The 14277-nt window shown below is 39.8% G+C and overlaps 6 protein-coding genes across 6 annotated transcripts; all 6 read left to right on the forward strand.

The window, feature by feature from the left end:
- On the forward strand, positions 1-3168 carry TM35_000361310 (chromosome-associated protein H; the record flags this gene model as incomplete). The annotated part of the gene is made up of 1 exon (XM_029029316.1): positions 1-3168. One exon carries the CDS (start codon positions 1-3, stop codon positions 3166-3168), a length of 3168 nt encoding a protein of 1055 aa, XP_028879337.1.
- A 1021-nt stretch (positions 3169-4189) lies between these two features.
- Positions 4190-5119, forward strand: TM35_000361320 (uncharacterized protein; the record flags this gene model as incomplete). Its single annotated transcript, XM_029029317.1, has 1 exon — positions 4190-5119. One exon carries the CDS (start codon positions 4190-4192, stop codon positions 5117-5119), a length of 930 nt encoding a protein of 309 aa, XP_028879338.1.
- Positions 5120-5566: 447 nt separating this feature from the next.
- Positions 5567-7390, forward strand: TM35_000361330 (uncharacterized protein; the record flags this gene model as incomplete). Its single annotated transcript, XM_029029318.1, has 1 exon — positions 5567-7390. One exon carries the CDS (start codon positions 5567-5569, stop codon positions 7388-7390), a length of 1824 nt encoding a protein of 607 aa, XP_028879339.1.
- An 821-nt stretch (positions 7391-8211) lies between these two features.
- Positions 8212-9618, forward strand: TM35_000361340 (uncharacterized protein; the record flags this gene model as incomplete). Its single annotated transcript, XM_029029319.1, has 1 exon — positions 8212-9618. One exon carries the CDS (start codon positions 8212-8214, stop codon positions 9616-9618), a length of 1407 nt encoding a protein of 468 aa, XP_028879340.1.
- Positions 9619-10462: 844 nt separating this feature from the next.
- On the forward strand, positions 10463-11374 carry TM35_000361350 (uncharacterized protein; the record flags this gene model as incomplete). The annotated part of the gene is made up of 1 exon (XM_029029320.1): positions 10463-11374. The coding sequence occupies one exon, from the start codon at positions 10463-10465 to the stop codon at positions 11372-11374; it is 912 nt and encodes a 303-aa protein (XP_028879341.1).
- A 1292-nt stretch (positions 11375-12666) lies between these two features.
- Positions 12667-14202, forward strand: TM35_000361360 (Basic immunoglobulin-like variable motif-containing protein; the record flags this gene model as incomplete). The annotated part of the gene is made up of 1 exon (XM_029029321.1): positions 12667-14202. The coding sequence occupies one exon, from the start codon at positions 12667-12669 to the stop codon at positions 14200-14202; it is 1536 nt and encodes a 511-aa protein (XP_028879342.1).
- Positions 14203-14277: the final 75 nt, after the last annotated feature.

Consider the following 14277-nt stretch of genomic DNA (forward strand, 5'->3'; position numbering starts at 1 on the left):
ATGATATCCACTACAAAGAGTGAAATGAGTCCTCAACGACAATTTCTTCGACGAGGCGAGCAGAACAACACGGACTTTCTACCTGTAGAACCTTCTCTCGTATTTGATGAGAGTAGAGGCGTTCTTATCCCCCCTGCCTCTCAACTAGGCAGTCCACAACCCACACAATCCATATCACGACAACGACGTCCACGATTCGCCACCGCACAGGACTTGGATGATGCCCTTCTACAAGCCATTGAAGGTAAAATTACTCGTAAGAACGCATGGGTCTCAAAGGATGCAAGTAATTTATTAGAAGGCATTACTCACGCCGTGGAAAGTACACTGGATGCCGCCACTAGCACAGATGAATACTCCAGTTTTGCCAAAGTTGCCACTGTTGTAGAGGGATGCTCAAAGGTATGGACAAGTCGTGTGGATAGTACATACCAGCGATCCAATCAAATGGTAAGACGTTTATTGCGTAATGAAGATGAAGATGAGAATGGCGGTGGTGGTGGTGGTGCTGGAAGTGATAATGAAGATGGAACTGGTGAAAATGGATCTACGGCTGCGGCTGCGGCTGCGGCAGCGGAACGTCGAAAGAAAGCCGCCCAAAGACGAGCACTCAATACACGTACACTTGCATTAGATCCATCCGAGATTAATCTTGACAGTAAGGGACGTGTGGCCCTTGTTCACACAGGCGTCAATGCACAGTTTCGAGCCATTACAGAGAAATTTGATCAAGGTAATTCACAGGGATTACTGGTACACAATACACCACTGGGAAAGGCGGGAAATCTTATCCTTGATGTAGATTATGCACGTGAAGTGGATCGTGAATACTCTGCACGACGTCTGCGTCTCTCCGGTGGTTCACGGCGTCTTGTTAAACAGGAAATAAACCTGGAAGAAAATACCGAAACAGAAGGAACTACAACAACGGCTATGGCTACAGAGGATATGGGAGAATTGGATCATGGTATTAATATGCCTATTCAACTTCCTCCATTCCCACCACCGGTAACACCAGCGGCATCTGCAGGTCAAAGTCCAGTTTCTGCAGAAGAGGGTGGTGGGAGACAGAGTGATCATGAGAGAAGAAGACCAGAAGAAGAGGAAGAAGCAGGACGTCCATCTATTTTACTTCCATCTCTCTTACTTCTCCCACATATATCTTCTAATGTGGCTGGAGAGGATGTGAACAATACTACTACCTTGGGGTTAATGGGCACAGGAGAAGAACTGGATCCAGAGCAACAACAACAACAACAACAACAACAACAACTTCGACAAGATATGACTACGGATGCAGGACCATTATTTCCTCCACACCATCCATCAGACTATGATGATAATGACTGGGGTGGTGATGGTGGTGGTATGGACTACGGGGATGATAACTACTACGATGATGAACATACGAACACCAACACGAATACCAATACCAATAATGATGATGCTACTAGTACGACTAGTAATAATCATCGTAATAATGGAATAAATGGTGGTGTTGGTGAGAATAGTGATGTCAGTCAGAATGAGGTATTACATGAAGGAATTGCCACAGCAGCACATCAACTAGTCTCAGGTGTTGCGGAATTAAACGCCATGGATGGTTGTCTCTTTGGAGAGAATCGTCTCGCATTAGAGGCAGAAGATCCAACTTCATGGTTTCCATTAAGTGAACCACCAACAAATATGCTTTTAGGTGGTGCAGCACATAAAAACTCTGAGTTGCTACGACTACATAAAGAACATCGTTTCACACAAACAGGTACAACATCACAGACAACATCTACACCTGCTACGAAACGTGTAAAACGTGAAAAAACTATCGCCTTTGATCTTCCAGGTGAACTTGCTGCTACTTCTGCTGCTGTTACGGCTAGTGGAAATGTTGGTACGGGAGATGCAGCAGATACTTCCTTATCTTCACTTTCATTTCTCCTTAGTGGGAATGTTGTGGATAGTTCTGCACTTAAGCAAAGTACAACTCCTGGGAAAAATATGACTCAACTTGGTAAAGAGTTACTTCTTGGTAGAAGTCCTAATGCTGTTCTCGCCTATACACAAGGTGCTTTTCAGCGTGCGAAGGCGCAAGAAGCTGGACTTTTACTTGCAGAACCGCCTGTACCTGGAAAAACCATTCCATCCTATTTACCACACCCTATCACCGTTACTGCCTTTTTTCAACCCTTTTCAACACCTCTCCCGCAGTGGAATTTACTTCGTAAATCTGCTACCGGTCGTACCTTTGCTCTTCATAGCAGTAGTGCAGCCCCATCCAGACGAGCAAGTGGTGTTATTGGCAATAATAATAATAATGATAATAACAATAATAATAATAATAATAACCGCCACCAAGGGAATGGATGGGGTTCAAAGTTAGAAGATGATACACAAAGCCACATGGGCGAAGATGATGGGAACGGTAGTGGCATGGCTGCTGTTGGTACTATGCCAATGGACTTCTTTCATGGCGGTGCGGAAAATGATGATGATTACATGGGCGCTGGTGGATATGATGATTACGATGATGGAGGTGATCCTGCAGATACAATGGATCCCATTCGTCAAGCAGAAGCACAGATATTGGCAAGTTTTGAAAGAGCGGAATTGGCACGTGTGAGTGGTGCGTTAACGGCGGTTAGTAACGGTCGTCCTAGTAGTCATAATCATCATAATAACCATAATGGCAGTATAAATGAGTGGACAGATGTGGAGCCGTTGATGTTAGCAAAAGTACTGCAGGCTCCACAAGCGGCTCTTCCATCACAGGTGGATGTTGTAAAACTACGACAAGCCATGTGGTTATCTGTGAGTAATGCGATGGAGTCTAATCCCACTATTCAACAACAACAACAACAAAATCAAGAAGAAGAAGAAGGACAACGACAACAACAACAACAACAAACACCAGCAAGGCGAAAACGCGGCCGTGAAGAAGAAGAAGAAGAAGAAGAAACACATATGGCAGGAGAAGGGAGTGAAGAGTTGCCTCGTTTTAGTGAAGTGGTCTTGCCTATTCTACCGCAGATTCCAGGTATATCGGCAACGGGTACACTCTCCCCAGCCTTTTTCTTCTTCTCTATTCTGTTTCTTGCAAACGAACACGGGGTGTTACTGGAAAGTGTTCCAGAATTAGATGACCTAGTTGTACGAGGTGTGAAGACGGCCTAAAAAAAAAAGAAAAAAAAAGAAGGTAAAGGAAAAAGAAAACACCAACGACAACAACAACACCAACAACGAGAAGAGAAACAGTTGCAAAGGGGGAAAGAAGCCGAAGAAAAAAAAAAATGGGAATTCGAGTATATATGTTTTCCTTTGTGAAATGAACACATTTTAGAGGTTATTGCAGTTATTATATTGGAAAAAAAAAATAGAGGGTGTATGTCGGTGTTTGTGCCTCTGTGTATACACACAAACACACACACATACATTCATACATACGTGTATATATATATATATATACATGTATTTTTTTCTTTTTTTTTTTGCATATCCATGCAGGTGAGAGAGATCACCATTCTGGAATAGATTAACTACATTGCTTTCCTTTTTTTTTGGATGGGAGTTACGGATGAGAATGAGTGAATGAGATTAGCTTTTTGTTTCCTTTTTTTCTTTGCTTGTTGCCTTTATCCCACAACTTCCCATATTTTTTTATTTTTCCTTTCCTTTTCATTCAATGTGAACACTCTCAGTTTCAGAGATGGGTGTCATACGTGATGAGAAAACAAAAAAATAACAATGGATGAAGACACCAACAACGGGAATGGTTAGAAGGAAAAAAAAAAGAAGAAAAAAGAGGATTTGTTTTTTTCATTGTTATTATTATTATTATTATTATTATTATTATTATTGTTTTTTTTTTTTACTTTAAACAAAATACTATCTTTTTTTTTCTTTAATTTATTTTTACTATATATGTATTCAAATTCTCTTATTATTATTATGATTGTATATATATTTTATCCTCTTTTCTTTTTTTTTTTTTGCTTCTCTCTCTCTCTCTCTCTTTCTCTTTTGTGTGCATGTGTGTGTCATTTAATTCCTATATTGTGATAGTTGCTACTACTGAGTGATATGTGTGGTCAAATCATTATCAAATAGTAGTGACATTCCCCAATATAATCTTTATTATCAACATTATCAAAGAAAAAAAAAAAGAAAAGTATTATTAGCCCCGTAAGAGAAGTGTATGTCTTATCCACTTCCAAAGAAGTATTATCTTCTCGTGCATGATGCCATTCGTAAAGTGCTTGGCACAGAGGCGGAAATCTCCGCATTTGTTAAAGCGAAAAAACTTTTTCAGTGCGATATGCTCGTCAACGCCACCGCCACAGATCCTGATTTGGCAGAGAAATCAAACCAAACAAACAATAAGAATAATAATAATAATATCAATAACAATAATAGAAAGAGGAACAAGAACAATAATGAGAGTGCGTATGTGCGGGAGTTTGCGGTTGGACTTCAACGATATTTAGGCAGTTGTGATGTTGTGGTTCGCCGCCGAAGACTTGATGTTGTATTTCTAGACCGTGAAGTACTGCAGATTGCGCTTGGAGCCCCACGACGGGCAATCAACAATTTACAATCCGCAGAAGAAATCAATAATGAACCCGCATGGGTGAAACGTAATCGTCTTCGTATCTCACTTGGCTTTGATGAGGAACTTTTTACCAATGCCTGTGATTTCAAAATCAACGTTGCCGCACGTATGATGGAGAAATGGGCCTTCGATGCTCAAGTTATGAAGGGGGATAGTAATATATTCCACACAGAGGGAAATATACAACAACAACAACAACAACAACAACAGGAAGAGGAAGAACTAAATCAATTACGTGAAGAGTTACCACCAGTAACGTACTGGCAGGCACACGGATATGTGTTAACACGTGAATATCATGTGGAACATCATGTTGCTCTACTAGGGACTATATCACAGAACTTTGCCAAGTATTATGGTGAATTTCCCTTTGATAATCCATATTGCCCTGGTGAAGACCTTAATACTCTCGCATCTGTACAGACACTCTGCAAGGCATGGAAACAGTTACCATTAGAGGATTGGAAAAGTGAATATGAACTGCAACTCGGCATGGGACCTCCGTTAGGGTCGTAGGGGGGCATAACGGAGAATATGTCTGCCTTTATTTATTATCGTTAACTACACCTTTGTTTTTGAGAGAAAGAGAAAGAAAGAAAGTGTGTGTGTGTGTGTATGACTTTGAAATAACCAAAGCAAAAGAGAAGTCCCCTATTTTTTATTTTTATTTTTGAGGGAATGGAAAGACGCAATCTATCCTTTATTATTATTACTATTATTATTACTATTATTATCATAATCAAACATATCTATCTCTTTTTAATTCTTTTTCATTTAATTGGTGTTTTTCTTGTCAGTTGTTTTTGTTTTTTTCCTTTATTTATTTATTTCTGTTACTATCGTTATTCTTGAGAGAGTAAGAGAGAGAGTAAGTGTTGTGTGTGTGTGTGTGTGGAAGGATAAGGAATAAGAGAGATTATTACCGTTAAAAAGGGGTAAATAGGTTTTTTTGTTTGTTTTCGAATGACATCTGACCGTAGTCGTGATGGTGCTAACAGTGTAGATGGCAATAGCGGTGGTACTAAAGGAGTTAAATCAGCGTCAGGGCCTGATTTTTCTTCTTCTTCCTCTTCTTCATCATCATCTGAAACAACATCTACTAAAGTAACGGATGTAAGAGGAAAGACTGCGGCGGCGGTAGTGGGAGTAGATAAACCAATCACAACAGCGGGATCCTCCGCGGCGGCCCGTCGACTTGCACTCTTCGGTAGTCGTGCACTCGCTGCTGGTAGCAAAGGACGTTGTTCCTCCCTTCCTCCTCCTTCTTCTTCTTCTTCTTCTATTCATGGAGAGACGACGGCAGAGTTGGGTGCAGCTGGCAACAGCAACGCTTTAGCCTCATCCTCTCACTCCCCCACTTCTTCTTCTTCTTCTGTTGGTTCTTTTGCAGGGGAAGAGGGTTCTGGTGGTCTCACATCATTTGGAGCTCCTCGCGGTGATGTTGCATCTTATATTCGTCATGAGGATGCTATTTCCTCTCCTGGTAAGTATCTTGTGATTGGTGATGGTATGATGGCTCCTTTCATGGCGTTGTGTCTACGTGTTCATGGTCTCGATTGTGATCTTGCCTATCATCAAAGTGACGATGATTTAGACCGCGGCACTATTGTCCTCACCCCATCCCTCACTCAAATATTAGGCGATGTATTAAATGTCTCCGTTCCCAGCGGAAGTGTTGTGGGACGTCTTCTCACCTTTGATCACGTCGGCAATGATATGTGTGATCTCGACCTTAACGAGTTCCGTGCGAAGGGTGAGAGTCCCACTTTCTTCTGCTGTGATCGACCCAAGTTGGAGCGGGCCCTCTTGTCTCTCTGCAGTGTTGGCCCGCACGCCTGCCCGCGTCTGCCGCCCCCCCGATTGGACCGCGGCGGCCTCGAGCCACTCGACCGCGGGGGGGTGCGGGTCCACTTCGCCGGGGGGGCCGGCCGCCGGGATTATCTCGGCGTGATCACCACCGCACGAAAACCCGCTCTCGTGCCGGAGTTAACCCTCACAGATGAGGAATTACGTCGACGGGCGGCAAATGATGAGACCTACACAGAGGCTCGAATGAAGGCCGTGCGATGGGCAGAGGTTTGCGTTCCACCACTTCCAGAATTGGGGAAACTGGAAAAACGATTTACACCGGGTTCACAGGAAATTGTGGAACTCCTTACCCCAAGAGGAGCAAAGATGACGGTGCGACCAACCATGATGGCAACCAAACTCTTCTACAATGTAACGATTACTATTCCAGATGCCACTCCAGACCCACGACTCAAGACTAGCAGTACAAAACAATTCTGGGATGATGTGATTGAACATTGGACGGCAGGAGTTCCAGGGTATATTCCACACACCATGTTTCGTCCCATGATGACGCACATGCAACAACACTTTACAAAGAGTAGTGCACTTGTTTATCGTACACCATTGTTTGTAATGCCGCATTGGTCTGAAGGAGGTGGACGTGTCATTAAAATTGCTCACGCCGCACATGGAGCCGCTTTTGATGCGATTGATGTTGGGGATGCGCAGGGATTTACAGATTGTTTTGGTCTCGCACGTACTCTCGCCTCAGGCGGTGGGGAATTAGATGTGCAAAATTACCTCCGTGAACGACGTCTGCAGGTGATGGAAGAATTAGATCATCACACACAACTATTACACTACGGTGTAAAGGAACGAGGTCAACTGGCATATATGTCTTCACGTTTCGCTATGAAGATAATGCGACGCTACAAAAAGAGTTGGCGTAGTATTTTACAAAATCACGTCACACTGATGCCAAAAATCGTGAAGTAATATTTGCAGATATTACTGGGTGTAGATATGTATATTTTATATATACATATACATACATACATACATACATACATACATACATACATGGGTTTTTTTTTTTTTTTTAATTATTGAAAAAAAAACATTAAAAAAAAAATGCCATCGTAACACCGCTACTTCTTTCCCTGCACTGACAGAGAATGAAAAGAAAGAAAAAAAAAAGAAGTGGGGAGGAGAGAAGAAATTAAAGAAGGAGGGAGGGGATATTATTATTGATGGGCGGAAGAAGAAGAAGAAGGAGAAAGTCCAAAGAAGGAAAGGAACATGCACAACGAAGAAGAAGAAGAAGAAGAAAAACAAAAAAAAAAGAAAGAAATGGAGTTGAGATGGAAGGCAGTTCTCAGGAAGCGAGGAAGAGCAAATTAATTCAAAAAGAAAACGAAAAAAAAAAAAAAAACGCTAGCAAGTGGAACCGATAAACCGGTATAATAAGGAAAGAAAGATTGTACCTGGTCAACTGCAACTGTTGAAAGAAGGTTTCTATCTTTCGCTAGTTTTTTACTTTTTTCTTTTTTTTTTTCTCCGGTTTCTCACAAAATCAGTGTTGCGGTTTAAATGGGGGAACAAGAGATGTATTTTATTTGTTAATGTGATGACTCATTATTATTATTGTTTTTTTCTCTTTTACTTTCTTTTCCCTTTTCTCTTTTTCTTTTTTGTTGCTTTTGTCGACTCTTTTTTTTTCTTTTTTTTCTTTTATAAATAACGAAACGCAAACATTTTACAAAAAATAAAAAAAAAAATAAAAAGAAGAGACTTTTTTTTTTCTGTATTCTTATTGTATGCATCAATGGAGTCGTCGGCTTCATGCTGTGAATAAGTCCTCTGGTCACCGCTGGAGTGCCATTCCAAAACCCCCACCGCCGCATGTGGATCGTCTCTGCGGTACACACAGTGTTCTCCACACACTCCGTTCTTTTTATCTTTCCACACGGCGCCAACATCCACATCGGCGTCAACTGCACCGTTTGTTTGTGCGGGACTTTCGTCTTGCACAGAGTAGTGTAGAGAATAAACAAAATAATAATGATGATAATGATAATGATGAGCGTCATCACACTGGGATCAGCCATAGTGAGAAGACACCGATGAGGATGAAGAAGAAGATGATGGAAGGAAAGAATGAGAATGAGAATAGACGTGCTAGTTATTATGATGATAATAATAATAATAATAATAATAATAATAATAATAATAATAATGATGAAAATGATGATGATGATGCTGTTTGGGTACCACCGCAGTATTTAAATCTACGACGAATTGTAAAACTTGCACGTGCTATGCACATAGATGTGCAGCCGGTGGAAAGACGAGAATTGGTGCAACTCTGTGGAGAACGACGGAATCAAAATGTCGTACTGGAAGTATCGAGTTTTACACCCAAAGAGGTAGTTGCATGTCCATGGGATACCAGAAACAATAATAATATTAATAGTGATGATAACAAGAGAAATGAAAAGGAACACATTTATCATGATGTTGTGCTTTTCCTTGATCACATTATAGATCCTGGTAATGTAGGGGCGATAATGCGATCCGCTTTCTTCTTGGGTGTACAACGCGTTGTGTTGAGTTGTGATAGTGCGGGATGTACTCCAGCAGTGTCAAGGGCGAGTGCAGGATTAATGGAACATATGAATATTTATCGCAGTGTGGTCCCTACAGTGACATTCCTTGAAAATACAATAGCCCAACATAAAGTAAGAGAGAATAAACAGAAGCTGGAGGTGTATGCAGCCGTGGCAACACCATGGGGAACAGCTGTGCATGAAAATACAAGGAAACGGGAAGAAGAAGATAAACAACAACAACAACAACAACAACAACGAGTAAATAAGGAGGAGAAGGAAGATAATGAAAAGAAGAAGAAGAAAAAAGAAGAAGAACAACAATATCATCCCCGACGTCGTCTAGTACTACTTGGTAATGAAGATAAAGGATTACCAACAGAGGTGGTGCGATTGTGTACACATAGTGTACATATCCCTTCTCTAAGGAATAAACAACAACAACAGAGGACTACAACTAGTAAAGATGATAAGGATAAGGATAAAGATAAGGAAATATTTGATTCAGCGATATTAAAACCACAGGAGGTGTCGTTGAATGTCAGTGCAGCGAGTGCTATTATTCTCACAGAGTTGTTGGCTGGTCAACACGCTGTTGAGGTCCGTCCAATACGTTGAGGTTCATGAGAAGAAGAGTAAATGGTTGTGTTTGCAAATCAAAAGAAGACGAGAAAAGAAAAAAAAAGGAAAAGAAAAAAGAAAAGCAAATGAGTAAAGGACCATAAAAACTGTCATTTGTTTTTTTTTTTTTTGTTTCTTTTAATAATTTGACTCAATTGATGCGATTCTTCCGATGATTTGTGGGAGAAGGGATTCGATCATATCTACTCTAATAGTTCAGGGGATGGTGTGTTAATTTGAGAATCTTGCCTAGACGCAGCGTGAATGTGTGGGGTTGAGATATTGACTGTTTTCTATACTACTTTCTCTCTCTCTCTCTCTCTCTCTCTCTTTCTCTCTCTTTTGTTTTAATGAGAGTTAAACGAAGTCGGGAAGTGTATTCTTGCTTTTTTTTTCTTTTTATTTTTTTTTTTCTTCTTATTACCGCCTTTGCGTCTGCAGTGATAATCACAGTGTATACATAACCTCAACTTGGTTCATCATAATATCTAAACCAGCGATCTAATTGGTATTGATAGTGGTGTTGGTGTGGAGGTGTGATTCCCCTGGTTCACTGAAGGACCAATTTAAAGAAGATAATAAAATGTTTATTATTATTATTATTATTTATTATTTTATGGGAAAATACGATATACATCTTTCTTGTATGAACTTCTTCATTCATATGTCTCTCTTTTTCTTTTTATTCTTTCCACACAAACTTCTAGGTGTCTTGAAGGTTTCTGACACACATAGAAGAATATATATATATATATATATATATATATATATCCTCTCAGCTTAGTGAGAGTTATTTCAGGATTCTTACCTATTCCTTTTTTTTTATTTTAGCTGATCAATCATGACAAGCACTTCAACTGGCCATCATGGCGGTGGTTCCTCTTCTTCTTCCTCTTCCTCCTCTTCTTCCTTTTCTCCATCTTCACATGCTGGACTTGAGTCAGCGGCGAGTGACACAACCCGCAATTTCATTCTTGGTCTCCCAAAGAGTGGGCCGGTGCCGGGGAGCAGCGATGCGGCCTCACTGCAAGCAGCAGAGGCATTCATAGGAGAAATACAACAGGAGATCATGGCATATGATATCGCTAACGCACAGGCAATGGAGGCATATGCGAAGAGTTGGTGGGTGAAGATTCCATTCTTTGGAAAACGATGGGCAATGGATTCCACCACAGTTGTGGCTAGTACACCTCATACACCGATAGGGAATCACACTGTAAACATATCCACAGAGAATGGAAATAATAATAATAATAATAATAATAATAATAATAATAATAATAATAATAATAATAATAGAAACACAGAGAGTGATAGTATGAATATGAATACAGCAACGAGTACAATGCCTGCTAGTGCTGCTGGGGCGCGTGATCATGTACGGGTGGAACGTACATCCGCTGTGAAGGATACTCCCAATGGATCTAAATTGCACATGCAGAAACAACAACAACAACAACAAATAAAGATGAACAGTTGGTTATTTAAACAACGTCATCCTGGATGGGTGCCACTTATTCAACGTCGTTGGGTTCCTGTTCTCTGTGCTGCTGGTATTATGGTTATATGGACTCCAGATGTTTGGAAACTACGGGCTTTATACTGGTGTGATCACAAGTATGCACTTTTTCGTCAATCTATTCACAAGGCATATTGGCGTGCCACAATGAGTGCGGAGGACTACGCCGTGCTTATGGAAGATATTGAACAGCAACGCCCAACATCTGTGAAGGTTAGCAATTGTCCACTTTAGTTTATTCTAGGAAATTAAAAAAAAAAAAAAAAAGACAGCAATTGCAAGCATAGAACCTTTATATATATATATATATATATATATATATATATATGGTTAGTTGGTCTGTATGTGTGTCTCCTTGTGTGTGTGTATGTATGATGGAGAGGAGGTGTGTGTGTGTGTGTGTGCTTTGATAAGAAGAAGGATGGAAACAAAGAAAAGAAAGTAAAGGCAGAGGGAAAGAGTGAGTGAATAAAAGAGAAAGAGATGGAAAGAGAGAAAGAGGAAGAAAGAAAGTACTGTGTTTGTGGGAACTGAAAAAAAAACAAGAAGATCTATTTACATTTATTTTAGCGAACTACATGGAGGGAAAGAGAATAACAAAAGAGAAGTAAATAATAAAACACCTTTGTGAAAAAGGGTGAAAACGGAAGAAAAATGGAGAAAGAGAGATATATATATAGATAGAGGTAGAAAGAAAGGAAACAACGAAGAAAATTAATGAGATGGTGGTAATATGAGAAGGATCATTTATGTTTCAATTATTTGTATTTTAATTTTTAATTTTTATTTGAAGGTCTGGGATGTTCCTCTCTTTCTCTTATTATCTGTTTCTCTATCTATACATACAAACATCTATGTATAAGGTTTAGTTTCTATTTGACCTACTTCATGAAATGATCTGGAACTGAATGAATGGATGGAGAGAAAAGAAACAATCTATTGAACTACTACTATTCAACAGTCTCTCTTTTTTTTTTTTTTCTTCTTATTGGATCATTACTCTTATTTTCCTTATATCTATTGATGAAACACCATCTCTCACTCTCTTGTGTTTTCATTTTATCTCCTTTTGCATTACTTGTCACTTTAGTTACAAGCGAATGTTTTTTTTTTTTTTCTAAATATCTTTTTTATTTATTTTTATTTGGTTGAACACCTTCATGATGATCTTTCTGTTTTTTTTTTTTTCATGCATCCTTTTCCATATTCTATGTTTTTTTTTATTTTTGTTTTTATAACTTCATTAATTTCTTTTTTCTTTCTAAATTCTATTCGTTTGTATATATATATATATATATATATATATAGAGAGAGAGAGAGAGAGAGAGAGAAGGACTTGCCATTATTGACAGTCGTACTCATTAAAACCCCCCTTTTATTTTACAAGACGTGGGGATTTGACTGGAACCTCTTTAGACTCATAGGTTAAGTTTATATATATATATATATATATATATATATATATATATAAAAAAGAAAAAAAAAAAAAAAAAAAAAAAAAAAAAAAAGAAAGGCAAGGAGTTTAAATGGAGACTCCTGCCGATAACAACTCGGCTAAAAAAAACAACACCCCCGAACCAACAATAACAATAACAACAACAACATCAACGAAAACAGTAAATGTAACAGAAGAGGGGATTAACTCAACTAATGTAGATACAATACCACAAAGGCCACAACGTGGAGGTGAGGCGTGGGGAATTGACTTCTCACTCCCAAAGATACGGCGTAAAACCACCAAGAAGGAACGTGATGCCATTATCTCCAGTAGACTCAAACGTCTCATTCAACAACAACAACAACAACAACAAAAAGAAGAAAACGAAACGGTAGGAGTAAATGCACAACAGCAGGAAGGGGAAAAGGAAGGTATTGTGAAGTCTGAAGGAATGAATAGTCGTCGGCCATTACCTATAGTGAGAGTAGATGCGATGGCGGATCGTCAGTGTTTAATCCCAACACAACTCCCCACCACCCGTGAAGATCTCGAACAGCGTCTCTGTTTGCGCATTCCTCGTTTACTCGCGGTAACGAAACAATATCCACGCAGCTGTGGTGTCTCCTCTCTTACCTCCATTTGGAATTATCTCTACACCCGCATTGGAGAATCCACCACAGGAATACATAATCGTCCACCTATTTCACAAGAGGAAGTGATGTCTATATTAGGCTTTGAACCACCCTTTGATAGTATCTCATGGGGACCCTTTACAGGCAATGGAACTCTTCTACGATGGTTTCACGCACTTAATCGACACTTTGGTGTACGTGGACGGGCGTATGTATTCTACAAACCACAGGGAAAAGGATGTACAACTTGTACCTCAGAAGAGGCCCTGCGGGAGTTAAAGGAACTCTTGCGTAATCCAAATGCCGCAGTGATTTATCATTGTCATAATCACTATATGGTTCCTATAGGTTATCAAGAGATTCCATTAGCACAGACGGACTTTTATGCAAAGGATGTACCCGTGGAAAATACAGAAACTACTGTTTTTATTGGAGAAGTAAGTCGTGGTCGACATGAGGCGATGTATGCAAGGAAGTGGAGTGAGATTGTGAAGGATCTCATGTGCCGCTCTCCGAATTTTTTTAACATTCGACGTCCAGAATTGGGTATTCAAACACGTATTTCAAAGAGTAAGAGAAACACTCTTGTAAAGGAGAATGAACTCAGTAATAAAAAGTTAACCGATCAAGAACAACAACAAGAACAAGAAGAAAAAGAAGGGACTCCAGGGGTATTGGAACAGTCATCATCACCAATAGTCTCAGGAGAAAAGGCTCCAGTTTTGGGAACTTCTTCAGAAATTTCTCCTTCAACAGTTGATCGTGTGGAGGAGAGTGAACCAACGGGGAATACAGGCACGAAAAAAACTAAAAAGAAATCTGGTGGTGGAAATTTACATTGCCTTATATGTTTTCGTAGTGACGAAGTGGAGGAACACCCAGAACGGTTTGAGAATCCTTCCAGCAGCAGCAGTAGTAGTAGTAGTAGTAGTGATAGTGATAGCAGCAGCAGCAGCAGCAGTGATGAGAGTGAAATGGAAAATGTAGAGTAGAGAAGATTTGTGAGATCTTTGTTTTTTTTATTTTTCTTCTCAGATGCAAAGTTTACTGGGGGGAACGTTTTTCTA

This window comes from Trypanosoma theileri (assembly GCF_002087225.1).
Source record: "Trypanosoma theileri isolate Edinburgh chromosome Unknown TM35_Tth_36_V1, whole genome shotgun sequence".
Taxonomy (NCBI): Eukaryota; Euglenozoa; class Kinetoplastea; order Trypanosomatida; family Trypanosomatidae; genus Trypanosoma; species Trypanosoma theileri.